The 21609-nt window shown below is 44.2% G+C and overlaps 2 protein-coding genes across 3 annotated transcripts; one reads left to right on the forward strand and one right to left on the reverse strand.

The window, feature by feature from the left end:
- The first annotated feature begins 830 nt into the window (after window positions 1-830).
- pak6 (p21 (RAC1) activated kinase 6) lies at window positions 831-19128 on the forward strand. Of its 2 annotated transcripts, none has more exons than XM_004540810.3 (9): window positions 831-1411; window positions 11367-11614; window positions 12941-13606; window positions 14195-14728; window positions 15490-15623; window positions 16658-16784; window positions 16875-17000; window positions 17128-17262; window positions 17640-19128. In XM_004540810.3, the coding sequence occupies exons 2-9, from the start codon at window positions 11411-11413 to the stop codon at window positions 17805-17807; spliced, it is 2094 nt and encodes a 697-aa protein (XP_004540867.1). In that variant the 5' UTR covers window positions 831-1411; window positions 11367-11410; the 3' UTR covers window positions 17808-19128. The 2 variants fall into 2 exon arrangements, with proteins under 2 accessions (XP_004540867.1, XP_004540868.1); XM_004540811.3 differs by lacking the exon at window positions 831-1411 and adding an exon at window positions 7961-8036.
- Window positions 19129-19192: 64 nt separating this feature from the next.
- Window positions 19193-21361, reverse strand: ankrd63 (ankyrin repeat domain 63). The gene has a single exon (XM_004540812.2). The coding sequence runs from the start codon at window positions 21215-21217 to the stop codon at window positions 19607-19609; it is 1611 nt and encodes a 536-aa protein (XP_004540869.2). The 5' UTR covers window positions 21218-21361; the 3' UTR covers window positions 19193-19606.
- Window positions 21362-21609: the final 248 nt, after the last annotated feature.

The raw sequence follows: 21609 nt of genomic DNA on the forward strand, positions 1-21609 counted from the left end.
TGAAAGAGAGGGAGGGGTTGTGTCTGCCATACCCCTAACAGGAAAATCTGCCACTGTTATGCAGATTGGTTTAGTGGAGTCGTTTTTCACCTCACTTTATTTGATGTGTGTGCTGGGGGAGGGGGTGCCATTATTTAAGCCTGTCGTAGTGCCTTTCATATCAAAATGCCATGTATTACACATATGCCCTAAATGTGGCTCACTCTTGCAGGCAGTTTCTGCATGACTTGACCCTAATACATTTTCCTTCTTCGTGCCTGGTCTTAGCTTCTGTATAAATTATTCAGGAAATGATTGTGGTAAATGGAGAGGGGAAATGTTTCGCTCAAATAATGATGCCGGATCAGAGGCAGGAGTGTGGCTGTAACTTCAGTTTCAGTGTCCCCTCACTTGCAATGATTTTGGGGTTTTTTCTGGGTCACGATAGACTCAAAAGACAGTGTGAGGATGAGGATCTAGCCCCTCTACAAGGATAGTCCCACACCCCTTTTTACAAGCATCGGTACAGCAACCCCTCCTCTGCCATCTGCCATCTCCCTGACCATGTCATTTCATGGATAATACATTTGAGTGAACAGCAGTGCACCGGGTGAAGTCAGCACCCTCGCGTTCTCGTGTCACCCACATTACGTGCAAAGGAGACAGAGAGGCAGAGAGATGGTGGGTGGGGAGGGGAGAGGAGAGGGTGGGGGATGAAAGGTATCCCAGGTGATGAGGTGTTGAAGAGCTCTCCTCTCCTTACAGTCACTGGAAACCGGCACACGGGCGCAGGCACATGCTGCTATCAGTTCTTTTGCAGCCCAGTGAGGGAGTGGGAGGAGGCAGAGAAGGAGGGAAGTGATAAAGAGAGAGGCAGAGAGAGGAGGAGGAGGAAGAGAGTAAGAGAGAAAGGGAGGTGGGAGGGAGTGTGTGTGTCTGTAGGAGAAAGACAGCGAGCCTGAGAAGGAGAAGGAGAGAAAAGGGGGGTGGATGGAAGGAGCTACATGGTGCTGTGATATTCCTCTCCTCCTGGATGCTGCTTTTCTTTTTCATGGCTTTGTCTATCTATTGTACGGACACCCCCTCGTCCCCGGGAGCAGGCACCGGTACACGAATCAGCACTCAGCCACAGAACTGGGGATGAATCGGCCCCAACAAAGAGCCTTTGAGATGGCAGTGTGTGTTTCTGCCCGGAGGGAGGAACGCATCAGGCTTTCCCAGGCAAGCGGCAGCCTGCAGTGTGCTCTCGCTTGAGAGCCATCCCTCCTCGCCGTTGTGTGCATGAGCTTGAGAGCGTGTAGGTCTGTGTGCGAGCGTAAATGTGTGTGTGAATGTGAGTGAGCGGCGCATAATAGTGGATGTGAGTGTATGTGCACACTCGCTTCCAAACCTTCCTGGAGGAGAGAGGCTCTCCTCTTCACTGGACAGCAAGGTAAGGGGGGATGACTGATATTTTTTGGTGTCTTTCTCTAACAATGATTTTATCCCTCCAGAGTCCCATCTTCTCTCTTCACAGCGAGGAGAGTGGGGTAAAGTGGGGTGGGGGACAAAAAAAAAGAGGCTTAACGTCATTAATAAAGAGCAGGCTAGTGTATGCCATCGGTAGGTATCAGTCGTGGTGGAGGAAGAGAAAGAGGATGTGGAGCAAAGGCCAGTGCAGCCAGGTGCAGATGTGGTGGTGGTGGTGGGGAGGGGGGATACTGAGAGGTCTGCAGGATGTATTCAGTGATGGACTGCATCTCAAAAGAGGAGCCTTCACCTTCTGCTCACCCTCCTCCTTAAAATCCCAACATCGTCTCCTCCTCCTGTCTCTTCTGTCCTCAACCCCGATTTCACAAAAAAGGATTCAGCACTCTCAAGATGGATCACACTTGATAAATCTAGGATGATTATTATGAGTACTCTGGACACAGATGCTTCCTGTTTTTACCAATGTGAATTCAGGTGATATTTTTTAGTTGTATCAGTGGAAGCTTCTACTACTGCACATATATACATACTTCAGTAGATGGATGCTGTGGAAAGAATAGACACGATAAAGGAGACTCACACGTGATGTCTTTTCCTAGCATAAAGAAAACCTATTGTACGAGGGGTTGCATGAACGTGGGATGCGATGTTTGAGCACATTAAGAAATAAGAAATCTGGTCAGTACACTGGAAAAAATAGATTTGTAAAGTCTCTCTATTAGACTGCTATTAGATGCTAAGTCCTCTGTGGAAATCAATCTAAGGTGAAGGTGTTTTAAAGAAGTGTATAGATTGTTTGTTTTAGCCCACTTAGCATTGCCAGTGCACTCATTGTCAATGATGCTGTCGCAGCACTTCTCACGCTTGCTACTAAAAAAAGAAATAATAATAACAATGCTACTGTTAATGCTTCCATGTGTGAGTTGAGACGACATCTGTGCACATACAGGGCGATTTGCTCATAAGTTTAGTACTGATTGAAATGTATGGGCTTTTTAACATTTTTATTTTTAGTCTGTTGATATGTAACTGAGGCTCTGCAAGTAAAAAAAAAGCTCTTGTTTGTGTCTCAGGTCATTCATTGATATTCACAGAGGAAGAGGAAGAGCAGCCAAAGGGTAGGGGATGTGACAGAGAAGGTCTCTTTGGTTCACACACACACACAAATGCACATAAACACACACGCACAGCTGGACTTCTGCTTCACTCGGGGTGATGTGCGCTCTTCTATAAAGTCTATATTTTGGTGTTTGTTGTGTGTTGCTCATCGTGCGGGTTTACAGGCTCACAGTAAAACAAACAGACTTGAACACGCGCTTCAGGACGCCGACAGGACAGCAAGTGATACGGACCTCTCACACACTTGATCACGGCACGCAGGTGCTGTTGCGATGCCCCAGCGACCCATGCTGGGCTCACGATTGTTTTCAGGAGCGACTGTGACATGTTCATGCTGGTGAAGGCGGGGGAGCTGTGCATTTACCAGCTTAGTGTAGCTACTGGCCACGAGATGTCAAGCACCGCGGATTAAAAAATCCTCAGAGTCCAAATTAGGACAGCATGACATGAGTCCCCCCCCTCTCTCTAGGCTGAAACAGCACCCATGCTGGGTGACAGAGAGGGACAGCAGAGTTGGTGCAGATTGATACCATAAAGGAATCTGAGGTTAAAAATGGCCTGTGCTTTGTCCCTTGGAGAGACACGCTGAGGCCTTGGCTGGGAAAAAATATAAATCAAAGCCTTCATAAGCACATGCGCATACAGTAAAGCATGCGCCGAGTCCCAGTGCATCAATAAATTAGACCCAGGAGAGAAAAGTTGGGCTCATACCATTGGTCCAGCCTGATCATACGTTTCTATCAGCACAGCGTCAAATTGTTCAAAGCACTTGTGAGAGCCAAGAGGATCTTTCATTAAACAGAGTGTTGGTCACTGCTGCATTTTCTTTCTCTCCTGCCTCTAGTCCTTAGTATACATATTGATGCATATTTCCTGACGTGACAGTCTGTGGTGTTCTACTGATGTGTCAGCATCCAGATAACGTCCCATAAAATCCTGCAGGACATCAGAAGCGTTGTTTTTACAGTGTCATTAGATTAAGGTGTTTGGAGCAGATAGAGACCACAGCTTTTACTGCGCAGTAATGTCCACACTGTTCGCTGCAGGGCAGAGCAAACTAGTTTTCTTGTCCATTTTCTTATCCGTGAGAATCAGTGCCATTATGTCAGGTGACAGAATGATGTACGTGCTGTGTTGATGCAACTGTCCTGTCCTCAGAGCCCCTCTGAGGCTTGTTTACTGCAGAAAAGATGATGGAGAAAACAGTTTGCATCTTCAGAACTGAAAGAGAGCTCCTCTCAGCATCATTACTTTTCAAAAAGTTTGACAAAAACGTCTATGTCTATGCTAATTTTCGCCAACAGCTTCAAATCTACAGCCATCCCCTTCAGTATTTTTTTCCTCTCTCTGTCCTCCATCCTAGATTTATCCATCTTCTCTTTTTTTTTCTGTCACCGCAGCTGAGTGTCTGGACTCTCCTTTCCTCCCCCACTCTTACTGCTCCCGTCTTGACCTCTCATTTTTGGTTTCCTCCTGTCAATCTTAACACAGGACAAGTGTTCCCTCCTGCGCAGATTTCTGCTCTTAAAGGAACTGACAGCCCACATTGTTGGGCACTGACACTGTTTTTTTCTGCGTACTTCCAATCCTCGGGCCTTTTCCTTACTCACGCCGAGCATGAGGAAATGACAGATGAGCATTTTTGATCGTTCACTTTCTCAGAATCTTCAGTGACTTCTACCATTTTAGACTTGCACGACTTCATCCAGAGATTTGAGTGAAAGCCGGCATATGACGCATCGCTGCGAGTTATGTGACATTTGAAAGACCCCAAGATATGTCACTATGAATGAACTCCCTGTGTAAATGTGGGTCATCCATGCTTAATATCTCATTTTATAAACTGAAAAGTGAAAGCACAATATGGATACAGTTGACTATCTAACCAGGAACCTATACGTCCATGGTTACATAAGGGTCTACTCTGACACTTTGCAACCTTTGCAGCCACATTTTCTTTACGCTTTCATATATTTGTATCGGTTTTATAATCATCAAGGGTATGAACACTTAATATTTATCAGCTGCAAGACTGTATTCATTATGTGTTTTACCTTGTGGGTCCTCCTGTCAGTTTGCGTGTCAACATGGCAAAAGTTGGTCCTGAAGACACCTTTAACAGGAGCAATGCCAACACCACGAGTACTTTATCAAGTTTGTCTGTGCATACATTTTGGCCACACTCTGTGCAAGCTTACTCTTTTTGTCCACTGCTGCTATTAAACTTTAGACAAAAACTAGTCCTTCACGTGCCCTTGGGTATGCTCTACATTATGTCCTTAGCCCTGAGTGGAGCTTTTATCAGAGTTACAGCTACATCAAGGACTGAGAAAGTTGCTGTTTGAAAACTGGCACTATATATCCGCACAATATATCTTTAGTCATCCAAAGAAAATGTTGGTTCAGGGAAATCATACTTACTCTTCAAGCAATCCCAAAGAAAAGGAAAGGAGAAATTCTGCATATTACCTCAGAAATAAACAAACGGAGCCACTATGTGCATTCTGCCTGCAGCCTTATTAGCCTAAAGACAACAGCTAGTAGCGAAATTAAACACGGTACTGCTTTCACCTTTACAGTGTGCTACACTCCTTTACATCAATCTTCAGAAATTAATCTTTGCAGAAAAATAACATAACATCTTTTACTCCATTCATTTAGCTAATTGACATGATTTAATAAAACCTTCTTGGCAGCTGTAATATCCCTCTCCTCGACCCCCTTTCCCACTTTGTAAAAAATAATTTTATGACAGCTGACATATCTTATGCCCATTATGTTTTACTCACAATATTTATTAGAAACATGTCTTTGGCAAAATTGAATGTGATTGCTTTGGTGATTTCGGTGCGTCTTTGGGAGCTGGATGTATATGCTGACACGCCGAATAGGCTACTTTTTATCGACGTTTAAGTTGAATCTGGATGATACAGGTTAGCAGGCATTACACTGTTTTCCTTGGGCTTTCATGCATTAATGGTGCTGCAGTTTTTTCAGGCAGTTGAATAAATCAGCTGTGTTGGTTTGCGGTGCAGACACAGTCCATAGGTTTCTGTTCATATGATTTCTTTTCAGTTAACATCACTTGTGCTAAATTCAAGGTTTTTCCAAATAATAATGGATGTTCCACTTCAAGGGATAGCTCTCACCTTCTCCTGTCCCAGACATTTCAATTTAGTTCTTTATATGTCTTTTAAAATAGGATTACTCATCCAGACCAGCCCAGGAAAAATGTATGGTGCAGAGAACAGTCACTTGTGATTGGCACAAGGCTTGTGGTCAGGATCTGATTTAGCGCTTGCTGATTTTCTTAGCATTCTTAGCATGATAAGTGAAGCACTCATATTAGACATCAGTCTATCGAGCTCATTTAACTGTGGGAAGCCAAAGTCCTGACAGAGTTTAAGATTAAGTTAAGTGTGCAACACTACTAGGGTGCTAGCCAGAATGCATTTAAAGCTGACAGTCTCTTGTTGCATGCTACATGTGAGCTACATTTGAGAAAGAGAAACTTCAGACAATGTCCCAGGCACACCGACTTATTAGACTTATTAGACGCAGTGTCAATTTGATCTTGTCTTCAAGTAAATGTTCAGTGAGTGTAAGCAATAAACAATTCAGGTGTTTATAGTCTTACCACAGGTGTATAAAATCAAGCACCTAGCTATGGAGTCTTCCTTTACAAACAGTGTGTGTGTGTGTGTGTGTGTGTGTGTGTGTGTGTGTGTGTGTGTGTGTGTGGGGGGGGGGTTATCTAACAAGATACACGACCAAGTTAGTTCATGTGATTTCTTCCCTCTTAGTTATTCCACCATCAACTGTAAGTGCTTACGTTACACAGGGGACGCATTTAAAATTCACAGCAACTCAAGCAGCAGCCTGAGGTTACAGAGGGTCGCCGAATACTGATCCAGGATCTTTGTCCACACGTCAGACCTAGCACCCTTCTTTCGGCTGGGAGAGTCCAAAGGTGCTAAAAGCACAAGTGGTCTGTTCCTCAAGGAACCAAAAATAAGGGAGTGACTATGAAAAGATGTGATGCTTTTCTTTATGGAGGAAATAGCAATGAGGACATTGGCAAATGTGAGCCTATAAACCCGACAATCGACTGATACTTTTGAACCCGCATTCTACTTTATACGGAGATGTTATTATTGTTATTATCATTATTACTGTTTTAGTTCATGTATGTAGGTATTCCACAGAATTGATGGCTTGCTGGTTGCACAAAAGAAAAAGTCAAGACGTCACCAAAGTTTAACCATCTTTGAATAATCATTGCACAGTAGCTATTTTGGTCTGTTCAACTGCTAGTGTTAGACTGACACCCCAACAATGTCATCTCCAGTGCAGTGCAGCTAGCATGCCTGAAGAAACAAAACTGTGCAATCAACCAAAGCCACATTTGTGCAAAGAATGACTTTATGGACCTAATAGATTCATGCCGACATTCTCCAGCATTTCTTATATTCTGAGTGCTTTGTCATGCATGATGTATCAGAGTGCTAGCGTCTTGTTATTCCGTGTCGTTGAATGCAGCTTATTACATCACATGTAAAGTCTTATTGAAAGTCCTTCCATCTTTGCAGAGGTGACTTCAAAGAGAAAGACATCAACGTAAATCATAAACACTGCTATTGTACTGTCCAGTCACGTCCGGCGCCTTGTACCTTTTATGCCCTCAGACGGTGTGTGTGTAAGTGCATGTGTATGTGTTTTACAAAGCACAGGGAAAAGATGACCATCCAAGATCCCCCACCGCCCCCTCGAGAGGCAGTCTCATTACACTCAAAGGGCAAAACGGTCATCATAATGAAGCTGATAGAAGAGCAATCTCTAAGCGCTCTACACTGCACTGTAGATTCCAAAAGCACCATTTAAGACCTTGATGCTATCTATACTATTATGAAATAGATGTAACCCCCCTCCTGTAATTCAGTATAGCTGGATTATGCTTATACATGCATTGACAAGTACAAAAACAGGATTACCTCATCTCCATCGTCTCACACCCTCACTTCACCATTTGACATGAATCCCGTACAAAATAAACATCCATCTAGTGCGGGAGAGGCGGGGGGGAACGATGCGTCCTAAAATTAGATCAGTGAGGGACTGAACACCACTAATCCTGCAAGCACAGTCACCTGCACACTCATTACATTTTTTTGCATGCACGCCAACAAAAAGATAGAAGCAGAAATCAGGGCAAATAGGGAAAAAAAATCATTTAACAGAGCTGGGAGCACTAACATCGAGCAAATCCAATATCTCTCTTATCTCTCGATCCCCCCCCACTCAACCGGAACTCCTGCTTGGGGTGATCTGAACATGAGAGGAAGGAAAGCATGCTCTCTCTTCTTTTGTCATGTTGTCTGTGGGGCACATATGGATTGCTCGGTTGAATTTCTGGATGGTATGAGAGGCCAAGCCACTCTGCCAGGTGAAGAAGTTCCATCCAGTCAGGGGTAAGGCTATGATTGGATATTAATTTGAGCGTGGATTGGGAAAGGGATTGAGTGGTTACTTTCTGCAGAAAAATAAGTGTATTTTGCATGCGTTAGAGAATGTGCAGGCTGTGGAGTCTTTCTTTCAAGGTTTATGTTTAGTTAGACTTCAGAAATACTTATTGCAAACAGATTTCTGCTGAGTTCCAGTGTATGAGATCTTATTTCTCAGTGATGGGATTTGTGAGGCTTTTTTTTTTAGGTCACGCGTTTGGACTTGTTTAATTTGTTGCTCCTGCATTAAGTTGTGAAGATGAAAAACACCTCATGTTGCACAATTTTAAGAGTGACCTCATCCTGGCTCTCCTTTCATGTCTGTGACAGCAGCTGGCGGAGTTTTGCATCAGCACATTGATAGATTCAAGAAAAGCCACTCAGGCATAGGGTCAAGTCCCTGCAGTTTTGAGGGATGTGACTGGAAAGAGATGGTGGACTGTGCAAGTCAAGCTCTGTGGAAACATATTTTAGGGCTTAGAAATCAATAGCATATTGCTGTCAGGACTGTCATAAGCCCGGCAGAGTCTGAGAGGTCAATCTAAGGCCAGTCGCATATGATTAAAGCTTGTAAATCAATAATTGTATCAACTTTTTAAATTCATTCTGCCCAGGAATGAATCAAGTATGCATGTGTGTTTCTTCTTGTGTCTAATACCACAGTGGTTAGTTTGTATTTCCAGAGTCTGCAGAGGGGAACAGTGGTCAAGTATGAATAATGAATACTGTGATATATTCTGTTCTCTGCTGTTTTGAACTGATGCAACTTGATGAAGTATCATAAAAACCAGCTGCTCTTTTTGCAATGGTACTGTAGCAGTTTGCATTTTACTCAAGCGAATATTGATTGGTATGCTTATAAGAGAATACGTGAGCGTAAATGTGTAAATATTTGTTCGGGCAATGCCAGCATCGGCATCTTTAACAGCTATCTAAGCAGACAGCCTCTCATGCAGTGCAAAAAGAAAAAAAACGACAGCGATCACAATCTTCTATTTTTGCAGCTTGTGTTTTTTTTGCAGGCATTTTTTATTCAAAAGGGGCCACAACTGGCACTTAAAAGCCTTTCTGTGTCTCCAGGAAAGAAACTGGGTCCCTGTCTCACTAATATATCCACTTTTGACTGTAATCTTGGCCCCGACTCCTCTCACCCCACCTTCTGAGAGCCCTCACATCATAATGTCCCTGTCAGATAGAATTAAAGTCCTTCCCAGCATCACATTATGTACATAGGGAGAGCACAGAGTGATGCGTTTATGCAACACTTAGCATATTAGCCTTGTGATTGAATTATCCTTGGCGAGTGTCACGTCTATTCTAGCAGTCCTTCTGCGCCCCCTCCTTCCCACCTATTTCATCCTACCGCTCCCTTCCTGTAATGAAGTGGAGGTTTAGCTGATGCGACCAGCGGGCCTGACTTACTTTTACCTTGCAGTGATGCAGCAGGACGTGTGGCGTGGGTTAGTTACCAATACATCTCTTAACAGGCGTCATTGATGCCGATTAGAGCCATGCTGATCCGAGGGCGGAGGTGGAAAGAGGAAAGGCTGCCAGTGTGATCGCCTGCTGGTTTGCAGAGGGCTGAAAAACTAATTTTCTCAGCTCCCACTATTTCACAGTGCATGATGGGAGATAGTATCTGATCCTCTCAGGGTACCGTGTAGGCCTCTGCATTGGCTATTAATTTCAGGGTGACTTTTTGCAAAAACAAACAAAAGTTCTGTGAGCATTTAGTTGGCCACAGAAGTGCTTTGAGCTTGACAGGTCAAGTTAGCCTGCTATGGCAGTAGAGTGTTGCTGTATTAGCTATCTTAGTTTAGCATGTCAACATTTGGTCATTTGCACACGCGGCTTGAAAGATAAATACAATATGGACATACCCATATATACCCATTTTTTGTTCTTACATTTTGAAGCCTTGATTTTAATGTTTTGTATTTTTTGGAGACAGAACTAAGCACAAACCATAACCTAATGTTAGCAAGTTTGGCTAGCAAGTTGCGTCCGCAGACCACATACATGTAAAGAATAGAATTTCCCTCACCAAAGTTGGAGCACAGACTTCTTGGACGTGGTATTATTGCTTCAGACTATGCATTAATTAATGCTACAAAAGGCACAGACACTACAAACTAGGATAAGAGGTCCAGATTAGTTAAGGCCTAGGAGATCCCTCACTGTCTTAACTAAGACCCATTCAAAGCAGCACCACTGCCCCTCCCTGAGCCTGGGTCTGCTGGAGGTTTCTTCCTGTTAAAATGGAGTATTTCCTTCCCTCCGTCACCAAAGCACTTGCTCATAGGGGGTCGTCTCCTTGTTCGGGTTTTCTCCCAATTATTGTAGGGTCTGTACAAAGCAATATAAAGCTTTTAGCATGTCCAGCACAAAGCTAGAGTTAACAAATACTTAAATCAGGACGGATGTAGTGGACTAAGCAGCAGACCGGCACTGGCATCCCCCTCACATGGCTAGCTGAGACGGCTTCCGTGCTGTGAGCTATTTTTTTAAAAAAAAGTATTAATTCCAATCAAGTGACTTAAATGTGAGTGATTATCTCCCCTTACAGCTGTGCAGCCGAGGAAATGAGATGTAATGCATTTAATTATTCCCCCCCCCCCCACTTGAATGGAAAATAAAGCTGCATATACAGTAAACCCGAGTTAGTGGCTCAAGAAATACAGGACCATCCATCTGAAGATTAAGTAGTTGCCCTCCCTGCAATCAAGGGCACACAAGCTACTAATTAGGATGGGATATGAAAACGGTTATAAAAAGGCTTTGAAGGATAGCCTGCCAGAGTATATTTATGTCTGTATATATGTGTGTGCATGAATGTGTGTTGTACTTATTCTGCTAATGCACTGAAAGCCTGTGGGTGCTGGCCAGCCCAGCCTCGTGCTCATCAGTAAAAGGGCACAGAGAATGAATAAGCCTTAATTGACCAGATATCCTTCATTACACATGTGCTTACAAATCCATTCGCTGTCCTTGGAGCTCTTCTCTGTGGCGCAAGCTTGTGACAGCCAGCAAGGCAGTGTGGGACATCCACGTCCCAGGCACAGCTATTGGATAAGCCATTTAAATATATATATTCTCTCATGTGGAAGAATCATTTGTTGGCACATTTTATTTAAATGAACCTGGAGTAGTGGGCAAATGAGAGCAGCAACAACTCTTTAATCATTGTGGCACATGAGTTTTGTTTGTATTCAAATGTCTGGTTTACAGTTACTTAAATTTGTGCTGAATGTGATGTTTGGCGCAACTTCTTTAAAGACGATTACCTTTTTTCTACAGGGACATTTTGAAGCAGACAGGCTGCTACCCCTCTGAACCTAAAGATGTTTCGCAAAAAGAAAAAGAAGAGGCCTGAGATATCAGCCCCCAAGAATTTTGAGCACCGAGTTCACACCTCTTTTGATGCTAAGCGCGGCTGCTTTGTGGGCCTGCCGACACAGTGGCAAAGCCTGATAGAGAACCTGCGAAGGCCCAAACCCATGGTGGACCCTTCCAGGATCACAGAGGTGGAGTTGAGACCAAAGAAGGTAAGCTATTTAGCCCTTTATTGATTCTCTGTCCTTACCCTGAGGTGACTACTAATGAATGGTGCACGGCGTTGATTCCCATTAAGTTGTAATGAGCTTCATTCACAGAGAAATATGTGCTGGTTGCGTCAGTGCAAAAGTATTTGTGAGCGCTGTCACAGAAAATGCCACAATCCTCGGATGGCAACGTGGAGAGCTCTCTCCCCTCCCCATCTTTTTGCTTTCTTATCTATCATGTGGCTGAGCTAATGACCCTGCTGTGTACACTGACTGTACAATGTTGAATACTCATAGGGGCCACAAGATTTATTACTCCACGCAGGCAATTAATAATAGTCCATGGTGCCTTCCCAGAGATGTCAAGCAGAAGGGCTAAAAAGTGCAGGTACAGCAAAGGAATTGCCAGTGAGTGATAAAGCCTGCAAATCTCAGGATTTCTGTGCTTCATTGAACACACCGTTGACGCTTTTTATGGCTCCTCCAGAAAATAAAAAACCCACGAACATTTCGTTAAGTCTATGACGTGATTGTTATTAGTGCTGTGAAATATGAGAACAGTCATTCCAGCATTTAGGTCACTCGGGTCAGTCAGCATGGGTTTAGTGTCATCAGAAACACAGAAAATCCTAAAAGCTAAAAATAGAAAATTAAAGATTCAGCATGTTTCAGATTATTTCTACATGATGAGAAGACAGTTTCATTTTTAAAAAGCATGTGAAATTGCACAGAGGCTATTATCACCTGCCATTCCCTCCTCACAGCGAGGTGCTACAGTAGGTGAGATGTCATCTGACCTCTACCCCCCCTGTGCTGATGTAATGGCATTGAGCCAGAGAAATGGGAGAGGCAGTAGAGTATAACTGAACATGACTCTACCCTGAGTACGACTACTAAACCACCATGCAGTCAGTGTTACATCCATTCTGTTCTGGCAAAACATCTAAAGATTGTCTGATGATTTTATGTCAGGGCAAGCTTAGGCCATTTGCCTTTGGTTGCCTGCCAGTTGTGCATACCACGAGAAAGTTCATGAGCGGTTATCTCGACAATCTGAAAGCATGTGAGCAGTTGTAAAGGCTCTTTCTTTGTGTTTCGCTTGTGAAGTATATTTGTTGGTGTATTGTCAGAATCGGCCACTGGGGAAAATAAATTCAAGTCACCGTCTTTGTAGAATGACAAAGATGTCCTTTACAGATTCCCAAGTCTAAATTTAACTCGCCTTTGAGCGATGATTATGTCACCCTCATTCCTCTCTGTCCAAAATCCTTCTGTAATGCAATCATGGCTTGCAGGATGTGATACAGATAAATGCTTCTCTCCTTTCAGACCATTGTGCGTGGGAGCATGATCGGACACGGAGACTACATCGCAGCCATGATCAATGACATGAGCCGTCTGTCTGTGACCAGTTCCAACTCTTTGCGGAAGAGCAGCCCTTCAGCCAGGAAGAGAGCCCAGTCTCTGGGAAGGTTGGGGGAAGTGAACGAGGGAGACACTTACCAGTATGAGGGTCTGACCCAGGAGGATGATGACGATGAGGAGGATGCGGGCCAGGAACAGTGGAGGAATAGGGCCAGGAACATCCACAGTGAGACCAATACCCCCTACTTGGGCATGAAGAAGAGTATCACTCTGCAACCTAATGGGATTTTGCCCAAGGCCACGTCCACCTATGAAGTCGGGGTCAGCTCTCTCGAGGGCCCATCACATCCTGCTCAGTCCCAGAACATCCAGATGCCAAGTCACGGGGCTTATATGAGTAGTGATATGGGTAGTCCTCAGGAGAGAGTGATATGGAAGAGAGATTTCCAGCTGTCAAGGGGAATGCCACCAAATCAAAGGCCTGTAGCTTGTTTCTACAGCCCTGCTATGACGGTACAGCCACCCCAGGGAGATCAAGGCACAGTCACCACAGAACTCCGACCCAATATACCAATATACATGCACCAACAGAACAGCCCTGGCAGGCCGTTCTCCTCCTATGACCTGAAAGTAAGCCTTTGCAGCGATTAAGTGTACCGATAATACATTATTTATAGAATACACAATATATGCATATTTCTAATCCTATGTACATCATTTTTTAACTACTCAGCATGTTTCTTGCATGAGCTCTGAATACATTAAATAAAGTTATATTTTGCTGTCAAAAAACCATCACGGATCATGTTAATGCTTAGGTTGTGGAACTTTAGTGAAGCAGCTTATTGATTGGCTTTTTCACTAAAGAGGATCAAAGTTCTGAGTTTGAATCTTTGGTTTAGTTCTAGACTTAAAAATAATGAAAGTGGGTTCATGGTGCCAGTAGTCTACTGGCACCATCTTCTTTCAACATTTACAACTCTACTGCCAGTAGAGTTGTAAATGTTGAAAGAAGATGTGTTTGGCAAGATCTTTGCAGGACACTTGGGTCCATAAAACAACACATCAGTCATATCAGGTGAAGTGGAAAAGGAGGGAAAGTGAAGAACTTGATTTACATTTAGTTTTAAAGTGGGTCAAGAACCTCAGGCAGGTGGCCAACTGCCTTTCAGTTCTCTCTTAATTTTCCTCACCCCATTTTTCTGTGTTATTGTGCAGGGAGAATCAGCAGTGAGGTACCACTCTGGTTTCCTGCCCACCGGCACCAGCAGTCCTCTTGTGGGAGGCGTCAGACCCCAGCGGACTGTTCGCTCCTCAGCCAGCTACACCTTGGGTCTGTCTCCTAATATGGGACTGAGACCCAGTGGACCAGACCCCTTTCTCAGACACTCCGGATGCCCCAACCCTCCCTATCCCAGACAAGACAGCCCTTCCCAACCTCGACCTTCACCTACAGGCTCATTAGCCACCAGTCCTCCAGGCACCTGCTCCCCTGCCTTCAGACCCCCGCAACACCCCTCACCCAGACCGCCACCCGACCCACCTAAGGTGACACATGAACAGTTCAAGGCGGCCCTGCAGATGGTGGTGGACAAAGGCGATCCCCGCTCTTATCTGGAGAACTTTGTGAAGATCGGAGAGGGCTCCACAGGAGTGGTGTGTATCGCAACAGAGAAGCACAGCGGCCGGCAAGTGGCGGTGAAGATGATGGACCTGCGGCGGCAGCAGAGGCGAGAGCTACTCTTTAATGAGGTACAAAAAAAATAACCCAACATACAAATGCAAATAACTCTAAAATGTACCGAGAGTCATTTACAGCAACATATCTCTAATCTTTGTTGTTTAGCCTGTGGGAAAGCAGTTTAGTGATATCAGGGCATAAAAGAGAAGGCAGTTGCTTCATTTTAAGTGCTAAAAAAAGCACTTTAAGTGAGTTAATCCCTATGTTAACACAGCTTTAGGGAAGTGTTTACAGCCTGGTACAAGAAAAAAACAGAGTCGGTCTCTAGAGTTAATTTTGCCTTTCATAGCAACGTTTGAACATTTTTAATGCAGTTATCTGACAGCTTTGGCTTGCCGTGCTGTCAAATGCAATTAAAAAACAAACAAACAAGTCTAATATTTTATTAGTATTACTTATCACTAACTGGTATCTGATTCTGGGTGACACATCCAATGGCTTATTAAGGTTAAGTGATCACTTGTATTCAAATATGATCATTTCTGACAAAACCAAGAGGCTTCCAAAAGGCAGCTGACACAGAGTATGCCTTTATAGAGTCCAATATTTTTATGCACATCTATCATTTGGAGGTATTTTCCAGTCTGAAAGAGTAGCACTGATGTCATCATCTTTGTAATCTTCATGGAGTTTAAATGAACTATATTTCTGCTTGGCAGTGAATTCCAATGACTGAGCAGCAGTCATCTTTACTGCTGGAGAACCAATAAGTGGCGACATTGTTTGTTATATTTCTAAAGATTATACCACCAAATAATGTTTTGTGTTGCAGGTGGTCATCATGAGGGACTATCAGCACAGAAATGTGGTGGAGATGTTTAAGTCTGCTCTGGTGGAGGAAGAGCTGTGGGTCATCATGGAGTACTTGCAGGGTGGAGCACTGACTAACATTGTTTCTGAAACCAGGTGAGAACGCCATTAAATATCCACAGAAGAAAAACAAAACAAAACAACAACAACAAAAAACTGTATTTCATTGATTCCATATGGAACTTATATTTTTTAATAACTAAATCAGCCACAAGAGGGTAGTGTGGTATCAACTGGTGGGTAATCGATGTTCCTCCCAGGAGTGCAAAACTGTCATCAAGTCTTCTCGTGCACGCCACGTCTGCTGCTTTCCTCCAGAGAAAAATAATAATACAGTAAAATAATTGAATTTGTGTGTGTTTAAATGCCACACGGAAGGCTGATTTTGGGTAGACATTTGATCCCCTGATGCTACGACATACATCAAAAAGGGAGAAAACATATTGACCAGCAGCAGGGAGCTGAAATTTATCAGGGTGTGTTTGTTTGAGCTGTCAATATGGTTTATATTACTAACAGATGGCTGGCTCAGTCTCCATAGGGTGACCTCAGGGTTAGATTGTTTGACTCAAAGGGATGGAAATTTTCCTCTCATACCAAATGATATATAAAGTGAGCCAGCTGTCACTGCCACTGCTGGTCTAAGCCTAAAATAATCAGGATATTGACACAACAATCAAGATCAAGAGTCCTTTGTGTATGCTGTTTCTCCAGGCTGAACTATGATGTCAGATTATTTTAAAAATCCACTCAGTTTTAATCATTTTATCTTATATAGTTTTAGACAGTTTTTAACCTATAGTTGTTGTGTGTGGGAGGAACCTTGCTCTGTAAAGTAATTGTTACCTGGTGTTTTCTGTGAAATGTCTTTTTGCTGCTCGACTCTAACTGTTTATGCTGCACTTGAAAAAATATTAAAGGCACATTAGCATCGCGGCAGAACGGGCGTGCTTCATTCGTCACTGTGCTACGTGGGAGTTGTTGTTTTGAACCTTGCCTACTTTATCGTTGCCTTTAATGTGCGGTGATTCATGAAATTCAACTTTAAGTCCTGTTGATTCGTCATAACTAGTAGTGTAAAAGTGTGAAATTCATGTAAAATCTGTGTGTTTCTGTGTGTTGTGCTGCAGGCTGAGTGAAGAGCAGATTGCTACAGTGTGTGAAGCTGTGCTGCAAGCCCTGGCTTATCTCCATTCACAGGGAGTCATTCACAGAGACATCAAAAGTGACTCTATACTACTTACGTTAGACGGAAGGGTATGAAATGTTTCTTTCTTTCTGTCTCCTTCTTTCTTTTTCTTTTTGCTTTCTTGATTAAAATTAAGGAAAGCGTTTTTTTCCTCACAGGTCAAGCTTTCAGACTTTGGCTTCTGTGCACAGATCAGTAAGGACATCCCTAAGAGGAAGTCTCTAGTGGGGACACCTTATTGGATGGCGCCTGAGGTCATATCCAAGTCGCCATATGGCACTGAAGTGAGGAGGCACACATTCAGTTTGCATGAATACCACTAGTGTAGCACTGATTGCCAACAGAGGCAATCTGTGCAATAGTATGAGACCTGTTAGACACTTTTTTTCCTGTGTCGTGGTTTATTTCCAGGTCGATATATGGTCGATGGGCATCATGGTGGTTGAGATGGTGGATGGAGAGCCGCCATACTTCAGTGAAACCCCTGTAGCAGCGATGAAGAGGCTGAGGGATGAGCCAGCTCCTACTGTTCGAAACGCCAGTCAGGTACGAGAACAGACGAACGCAAGCTAGCAGCATTGATGGTCCAGACTGAAGTGTCTCGGCAAATGCTGGATGCAACACAATTACACGACCATATCACTGCAATGATTTATTGGAGTACAACTATATTATGTACTTATACGTACCTATTATGTTCCTATACAGCAGCTGGATAGCGTAGTGGTAGGCCTACACACCTTTGGAGTTGCAAGCTCGACCCAGTAACTGTCCTGTCTAGACCCCCCATGCTAAAAACCAAGCCCTGGAATGGCGCAGCTACACCTGTGCGCAGCTCAGACGCAAGCATTTCACTACATGTTGTACTCTGTATGATTGTTTATGTGACAAATAAAGGTTGTTTGTATTTCTTCCTGGTGCAGGTCTCTCCAGTTCTTAAAGACTTCCTGGACCGTATGCTGACTCGAGACCCCCTAGAGAGAGCCAGCGCCATCGACTTGTTGGAGCACCCCTTCCTGCTGCAGAGCGGCTCACCTCAGTGCCTGGTCCCACTGGTGGAGCAATACCGCAAGCGCATGTCCCGCTGCTGACCCCACAGGGCTCCTGGTCCCCCAACACCCACCTTCAGTATGACCCTTCCAGGCCTCAGAAGAGGACAAGCAACTGGGGTCCAACTTCAGCTCCCAAGCCAATGGGCTATCAGCTCCAGAGGCGCAGACCCCGTCGGGGTAACGGCGGCAAGTTTGGTAGACAGACACAGCATGGTCTCGGGCATGAGAGAAGCATCTTAGGAGCGAGTTAAAGGCAGCATGCGATCCCTCACCTCTCAGCTCGCTGCGATCCGATTATCGATTGGTTTCCTGTAACATTCAGTGGGATTCAACACAGCACAATGTGGTGCATATCAAAGTGATAGCAAAAATCAATATTCCACATGACTATATGTACATGTGCTACTATAAAAATCCTATATAGTGTTCATAGTGGGCATTATTGCTAGCTGTGTAAAGTTTTTAAGCTGGTGTTTAGGCTCAAACCAGAGTAGCTCATTGTGACATTATTAGGCAGGGATAAAGTTACCTCTGCACACTCACACTCTGTAGTGGAAACTGGACAACAATCTGTCAATCCACACTCTTTGCATGGCCAAATGGAGGCACACCTGGCCTGATGTGAATGCTTGAATATGTACGAAACAGGGATGTGAAAGACAATTCTCCTTTTATTAGCATAACAAATGGGTAGATGAAAGCCCCAGCTGCTACTATTGGGCTACTGGAAAACCACCAATTCCATGTTTCTCTTTTTTATGTTTATTCTTTATTTCAAAAAGGTATTGTTGGTCGTTTGTATGATGTGAAGTTGCAAATAAGGTTTCATTATTAGGTATGGACTTGAACCATGAGCAGATAAATTAATAATGTAAATACTGAATATTAGGATCTTACACCTGCTGATTCACTGCAGTAAATTATGTGAAACAAATTCAAAATGTTACTTTTCTTTACTGAAATGTGTAGTTGTTTTTTTTTGTCGTGTGTGTGTGAGAGAGAGAGGAAGCGCATGAATGTGTGAGGTTTCAGCGTTCGCTTCAACTCTTTGTATTGTGACAGACTATTTAAAGATCATAAGATTTATGTGTGTGTGTGTGTGTGTGTGTGTGCGCGTGTGTTACTCCTGAAGATGTGTGTGACTGTATTTGCATTTGTTTGCCTAGATAAAGCACACAGGCCTGGCATGTGATGCTGCAGGACGTCGACCTGCTGAGAAACACTTTGCACATAGTCTTTGTATTCTGACACAGATACATGTTGACATGTTTCATGTATTTCTATTTCTGTGTGAAGCATTCATGAAAAAGAGAATTACACATTTTAATTTTGTACAAATCAATAAATGATGCATACTGAAGCGGTATCCATTTAAGTAACTCTGAGTCCTTTTCGCACATGCATAGTACAGGATGAATGAGCCGGTCTTTTAAAGTGTTTATTACATGTTGAGCATGAATCATACAGTGCACGGTGACTGAATATTTAGGCGAAATACATTTCTTCTTCTTTTTTTATTATAAACACAGAAGCAATATCAAATACATTCGATTTCAGGTCATATAAATCTTATGCATGTGAAAGAAAATATTCATTTTCAGCAGCTCACAGACTGAAATCGTGTTCATTTGTAAAGGATTTTAAACATGGGTTAGCAAAATTGCACTTTATGCAACTTTTATTGACAGGTATTGAAAAACAAATAAGCTGCAACAAAAGCGAGGAATCATTACTTTTCTCAGTATGTAGGCGCTACTGCCGAGCAAGTACCAGAAGTTTAAATGCTGTTAAAAAACATCCACTACCAGCCAATTCTGCAGTTAGACATTGTCCTCTTTCTAGTCGAGGGTGGACTGAGACGAGCAGCTTTCGAACTCACACTTCACTCCACTGATGCTGTCGACGCTCGGCTGACTGTTGACCTGTTGGTGCGTGTGCGAGAAAGGAAAGGTTTCGGAGCGGGACATCCGACCCCTGCCATTCGAGGAGCCCGATGAGCAGTCTATGACCATCCTCATAAATTCGGGTGCAGTGAATCGCCGTAGCAGTCTGGTCCCCAGGCCCGTGAATCCCGGGGTACGGTTGGGGAGCTTCCCTGACTCAATTTCTCCCCTGGCAGGAAGTAACTTGTTGTGTCTGGCAGTCGCACCAAAGCTGCCCCTTTTCTGCTGCTCTCGTCTGCTCAGTGAAGCCATATCATTAGCCTCTTCATTCTTAGATTTGACATTCTCCTCTGGCACTCGTGCAGGCTGATTCTTGCTGTTTAAAAGAGGTTTTGGCACAGAGACAATTTTGTCAGCATCGTTTGTCAAGCCCTGGGTGTTCCCATGACAGTCCATCTTATCTATCAGGCATCTCTCATCCTGCAGTGAGGCTCTCTTTAATTTGCTGGCTGACAGGCTCATGTCACGCACATCACCCTGATAGGACTGCTTTCTGCTGCTCAGAAGGTCCAGGTTAAATGACTTTGCTTTGCCCCAGAGAGGAAAACTCGCTGGTGCTTGCTCTGGGAGTCCAGTGTCTCGGCTGACATCTTTCTGGCTTGGCTCAGGAAAAGAGTTCAGTGTTTTAGTCCCCCTTAGCTCTCTAAAGTGGCAGTTTTGCAGCTGCTTGGTTGCGAAGAGAATGCTGTGATCCCCCTCAGTTTGGCTTTTCTCAAGCTGAGGAGGCAGAGCCCAGCTGTGGCGATGGTTTTCCTCTTGAGATTGGCTCCTGGGACATCGGAAACGGTTCCACACTCCATTGCTGTCGCCAATTTTCAGCTGTCTCTGAAATACCCCAGGCAATTGGTCTTCATTATTTAACTGTTTGGAGAACCTCTCCAGAACCTGCCTGGGGAGCCTGCGGGGCAGACGGCACTCACCCTCCTGAGTGGTACTCGCATCAACAAGTGGATCATCTGTAGCAACACTTCTCCTGCAAGGAAAGTTCAGAATCTGGACGCACTGACTGTGCCCAAAGAAGCTGGCAACCTCAATGGCTGAGTGGCCAGCATTATTGGTCCTGTCCAGCCTCAGTCCCAGTCTTTTGAAAGCCCTGACCAGAAACTCCAAAACCTGGCTTTGCCCAGAAAATGCAGCATACATGAGGGCACTGTTTCCCCAGGAATCAGTGATATCAGGGTCAGCATTGAACTGAACTAGAAGTTTGACCACGTCCAGGTGTCCCATTTCACATGCATGGCTCAGGGCTGTGCGACCGTCCTCATCCTGGCAGTTGACATCCGCCCCTTTTTCCAGCAGCAGCCGGGTGAACTTGGCCCTGGTCCCAGGGTCTTGCAGGCAGACGGCATGCATGAGCGGGGTGCGGCTGTTCTCCGTCTTCGAGTTGATAATGCGTCCATCCAGTGCGTCCAGGATGAAGCGTGCAAGGTGGACTTTACCGCCATGCATGGCATCGAGGAAGGTCTTGGTGCCAGAGCCCTGGCGTAAATCTTTTGGCCGCATCATCCTCCAACAGGTACTTGCAGTGCTGAGCCTTCAAGTGAGCCGAGAAAGAGAGATGGCAAAAAGGGAGAGGAACTGTGCGGCAAGTTCTCCGATACTCACTGTGTTAGAGTGAGCGCTTCACCTCAGAGTAAGACTCACAGAGGAGCTGCTAGTGTTTTTATACCTCCCTTTCCACATGCCCTCCCCACGTTGCCTAGGAAACAAACGTCTGAGGACCATTATGCAGTCGCAGCATCCATTCAGCCCGAGCACTCTCTGCCTGGAGAGAAATATATGCTATTTGAACAGAATAATTACTCAAGGAGAAAAACATGGCCAGCATTTACCATGTGAGGTCTGTGGGGTTAATTTAAATGCAGTATTTTCACTTTTGTTTGTTGCAAATGGACTCA

Source organism: Maylandia zebra, linkage group LG19 (genome assembly GCF_041146795.1).
Source record: "Maylandia zebra isolate NMK-2024a linkage group LG19, Mzebra_GT3a, whole genome shotgun sequence".
Taxonomy (NCBI): domain Eukaryota; kingdom Metazoa; phylum Chordata; class Actinopteri; order Cichliformes; family Cichlidae; genus Maylandia; species Maylandia zebra.

Coding starts and splice junctions, on each gene's coding strand:
- pak6 (XM_004540810.3), top strand. CDS start 11,411: ATGTTTCGCAAAAAGAAAAAGAAGAGGCCTGAGATATCAGCCCCCAAG. Junction 11,615..12,940: donor TGGAGTTGAGACCAAAGAAG/GTAAGCTATTTA, acceptor CTCTCCTTTCAG/ACCATTGTGCGTGGGAGCAT. Junction 13,607..14,194: donor TCTCCTCCTATGACCTGAAA/GTAAGCCTTTGC, acceptor GTTATTGTGCAG/GGAGAATCAGCAGTGAGGTA.
- ankrd63 (XM_004540812.2), bottom strand. CDS start 21,217: ATGATGCGGCCAAAAGATTTACGCCAGGGCTCTGGCACCAAGACCTTC.